The sequence below is a fragment of the Rhagoletis pomonella genome, unplaced genomic scaffold, assembly GCF_013731165.1.
Source record: "Rhagoletis pomonella isolate Grant_MI unplaced genomic scaffold, Rhpom_1.0 Rhpom_scaffold_12460, whole genome shotgun sequence".
NCBI classification, from domain to species: Eukaryota; Metazoa; Arthropoda; class Insecta; order Diptera; family Tephritidae; genus Rhagoletis; species Rhagoletis pomonella.
Window position 1 is genome coordinate 1 of NW_023470989.1, and position 4,663 is coordinate 4,663.

Below are 4,663 nucleotides of genomic sequence, written 5' to 3' on the forward strand. Positions count from 1 at the left end.
TAACAACACGTTTTTTATTTTCTCATTAAATTATATTAAAACTATTTCTGTGTTCGTATGGAAAAGTAGCTTATGTCGAAAGGCTGGCTTTAGTATAAATAGGCATTCGCAGCATTCGATTGCGAATGACTTACGAGCGCTAAGCCGTTAAACAACTTTTAGCAAATAAACGTGCAAGAAATAGTTCAAGTACTATCAAGTCAATATTCTTTTTAGGTCTCATCAAAAAATTCCTTGTCGTTTAAAAAATAAAGGGAATGCCGCATTACACTAAAGCCGGCCTTTCGACATAAGCTACTTTTCCATACGAACACAGATTTTATTGTTTTATTATAACCACTGAAATCCAAAAGGTTATGGGCCCAGTGGCTGTATTTATCGAGTAAAATTGAAGAACACTTAAAAGTTGGAAAATCTAAGTAATTCTACTGAATAAGCCATATTCATCGTATTGAAGATTGGTTCGCGCTTTGCTGTGGTATATGAATATATATGTATGTACATATATGCGTGTATGAAAGCCCACGTGTTGGTTAAAAAAATTCGAGAACATTCTTGCACCAGATAAGTTGTAAATTTTAATAGAAATTGTCAAATACATAGTCGTGTCGCCGTACTGTAGTATTTGCTTATTGTTTATTACACAAAATGGATTTAGTAGACGAAAAACCTGGCAATGGTGTAGCCGTCACTCATCACAAATTAAATGGTATGAATTACAAGTTGTGGAAGTTCCAAATTGATGCTGTGATGAAATCCAGAGGCCTGATGGACGTCATGGCCGGCAATGTTCCTGGTGAAACTGCAAGTGCTGCTGAGAAAAGTCAATACGACAGAAATGATGGCAAAGCAATGGCGATTTTAATTTCATCGGTGGACAATGAACAAGCGAATCATATTCTTATGTGTAAGACTGCGAAAGAGATTGCAGATAAGTTGTCTAATTTGCATGAAAAACGTAGCGAGGTGCGCATTATGAATCTATATGAGGAATATTTTTCTTTGAAAATGACTGAGGGCGAATCAGTTACGTCGTATGTGTCAAAGGTGAGTAGAATGGCACATGAAATCGAAGACCAAGGTGAAAAACTATCTGAGAACATTAAAATGGTGCGGATCATTAGCAGTTTGCCACCCAAATTTCGTAACTTCAAGACAGTTTGGTACAACATAAAAGAAGCAAGAACGTTGGATAGTTTGATGGCTCGTTTGCAGCTGGAGGAGGATCAAATGAACAAAGTGGATGATACACCATCAGATGTGGCTTCAGTGCGAAATTCAAATCAAAACAACAGCGGACTAACAAAAAAACGCCAGCATCGATTGATGAGCTGAAAAAGAAAACAAAGTGTAACAAATGTCATGAAATTGGACATTGGAAGCGTGAATGTCCGAAGCGCGGTGAAAAGTTTGCCGAACGCAAAAAGGCTGGTAGTGATGTTGCATTTTGTGGCAAAGTCGGTGATGGGTTCACTACGAATCTTGAGAATATTTGGATTGCTGATTCAGGTGCAACAGAGCACATGACAGGTCGCATTGAATGGTTTACAGATTATAAGAAGTATTAAGTTGAGCGATTTGTACAAATAGCAAATAATGATCGTTTATTGATTCGTGGCAAGGGAACAATTTTAATTGAAGCAAAGGTTAAAGGCAAATGGCTACAGAGACAGCTTAGGAATGTGCAGCATGTTCCTGAACTGAAGCAGAACTTGTTTTCAACGGCATCCGCCACCTCAAAAGGATTTCAAATGGTGATTTCTCATGATGGTTGCAAACTGACAGATGTTGATGGTGAAATATATGCTGTGGGTGTGAAAGATGACAGTAAGCAATTGAGAATGGTATTTCGACAGAGAATTATTGAACGAGCGTGCGCTGCAACCGTCACGCTTGAGCAATTGCATCATCGGTTTGGGCATCTGAATGTAGATGCAATAAAACGTATGTGCAACCAGAATTTGATTGAAGGCGTCAAATTGTCGAGTGAAACAAAGTTTTTCTGCGAAGACTGCCATCTTGGTAAAATGCAACGTGTTTCACATAAATCAGCGCAAACCCGAGTGACCGAGAAAGGCGAATATTTGCATGCCGATCTGTGTGGGCCGATGGAAGAAGTAGGTATTGGGGGAATGTCTTACTTTCTTCTAGTTAAAGATGAGGCAACGAGTTTTAAATATGTGTACAATCTGGCTAATAAATATGAGGTGTATGAAAAATTTAAGGCTTTGTTGTCACTTGTTCGCAGCACAACAGGTAATTCTGTGAAACACATTCGTTTTGATAATGGCACAGAGTTTGTCAATAAGGAATGTATGCGAATGCTGAGTAATGCTGGGGTGATAGTTGAACGGATTGCACCGTACACACCGGAGCAAAATGGGCGTGTAGAGCGTGAAAATCGAACTGTAGTAGAGTGCGCTCGCACAATGTTGCTTGCCAGTGGTTTGCAAAAGCAATTATGGCCAGAAGCGGTACGAACGGCTGTGTACATTCTCAATCGATCGTCAAAAAAAAAGTGTCTCAATTCAACGCCATATGAAGAATGGTTTGGGACGAAACCTGAAATGGGACATGTGCGAATTTTTGGCAGTGAATGCTTCGTGCAGATACCAAAACAAAGTGGACGTAAGAAATGGGATGCCAAGGCAAAAAAGGTATTTCTGGTTGGGTACGAGTCCACATCAAAGAATTTTCGGCTCTATGATCCAGCTACACGGAAAATAATTGTAAGTTGCAACGTAAAAATAAACGAGAAATTTCTGAATCACGCTCAAGTGTACCAGCTAGCTGGCGATGATGATAGTGATGGGCAAACATCCAAGCAAACATCGTATGAAGAATTGCCAACTATTAAGCAGTCTCCAGAAAATACTGGAACAGATGAAAATGAGCATAATAATTCAGACGTGTCGGATGACTTTTTCGATACAAGCCATGATATACCGTGTGGCGAAAAAGAGGAAGAAAGACCACGTAGTACTGAACGCTATGGTTTTCGCGAGAGGTTGAAGAAACCAAGCCGTCTAATTGAAAGTGGATATTCAGCTGTAGTTTTAGAGCCAAGCACATACGAAGATGCGGTCAATTCAGAAGAATCTATAAAGTGGAGAGACGCAATTAAAGATGAGTTGTGTTCACTGAAGAAAAATTCGACATGGGATTTGGTGAAGCGTCCAAAGGACCACAACGTAATAGGATGTCGATGGGGTTTTAAGCGAAAATCGAGTATGTCCGGCCCAATTTTCAAGGCACGCCTAGTTGCAAAGGGCTATTCACAAAAGGAGGGCGTTGATTATGGGGAAACATTTTCTCCAGTGGTGCGCTACGATTCGATTCGAACCGTTCTTGCGATCGCCGCAGTAGAAGATTTGGAAATGGTGCAGTTCGACGTGAAGACAGCGTTCTTAAATGGGGACCTAGAAGAGGAAATTTTCATGGAGGTTCCAGAAGGACTTGAAGTTGACGATAAGAACCTAGTTTGCCGCCTCAAGAAAAGTTTGTATGGACTAAAACAAGCATCCAGAGTGTGGAACAAGAAATTCACAAAATTCCTGAACGATTATATCATGATCCAATCGAAGGCAGATCCATGTGTGTTCGTCGGTAGTGTAAATGGCAATAAGATTATCCTAATGTTGTATGTGGACGACGGATTGATTTTGTCAAAAAGCAAACAGGCACTGGAAGTAGTGATGGCTCATTTGAGTGACAATTTCGAGATGACACGAGGAGAAGACGGTAATTACGTTGGCATTGAAATACACCGAGATCGAAAGAAGAAGACAATTTTCATTAATCAAAGTGCATATATCAAAAAGGTTATAGAGAAGTTCAATAAGCAACATTCGAAGCACATATCCAGTCCAGCAGACAGCAATAGCACGTTAACTAAATCATGTGAAAATGGGTGTGTTGAATTCCCATATCGACAAGCGATAGGATCGCTTATGTTTGCTGCGATTGTGACCAGACCAGAGATTTCATATGCAGTGGGAGAAGTCAGCCGATTTATGGATAATCCAAAGCCCTCACATGTTTCGGCAGTCAAGCGTATTCTACGATACTTGAATGGGACAGCTGAACGAGGAATTCAATACTCTGGTCCTTCCACGACATTGAAAGGATATTCTGACTCTGACTTTGCGCGTGATGTTGATACGCGAAAATCTACCACAGGTTACGTATTTTTGGTGGGTGGAGGTGTTATTACCTGGAAGAGTCACAGCCAGAAAACAGTAGCACTTTCAACCACTGAGGCTGAATTTATGGCAGCATGTGAAGGTGCAAAGGAAGCAGTTTGGTTACATCAGTTACTTCGTGACGTAGGCTATGCACAAGAAAGCCCACCGTCACTTTACATCGACAATCAGAGCGCAATTCGACTTATCAAAAATTCGGAATTGCATCAACGAACCAAACACATCGATGTTCGACTACATTTTATTCGGCAGCTATACGAGTCGAAGAAGATTTCGATTTACTACGTTTGCAGTGAAGACCAATTGGGCGATGTTTTTACTAAGCCGTTAATAACTCAGAAGTTTACCAAAAACGTAGAGATGTTGGGAATGAAAGACTTGAAATAATTAGTGGGAGTGTTGGATTTAAATTATTTCACGTCTTTATTATTCAACAGCGCCGCCTATCGGCTTATATACAC

The 4,663-nt window shown here is 40.3% G+C and overlaps 1 protein-coding gene across 1 annotated transcript; it reads left to right on the forward strand.

The window, feature by feature from the left end:
* Positions 1-648: 648 nt before the first annotated feature.
* LOC118756839 lies at positions 649-1,568 on the forward strand. The gene is made up of 2 exons (XM_036491577.1): positions 649-1,269; positions 1,383-1,568. The coding sequence occupies exons 1-2, from the start codon at positions 649-651 to the stop codon at positions 1,566-1,568; spliced, it is 807 nt and encodes a 268-aa protein (XP_036347470.1).
* Positions 1,569-4,663: the final 3,095 nt, after the last annotated feature.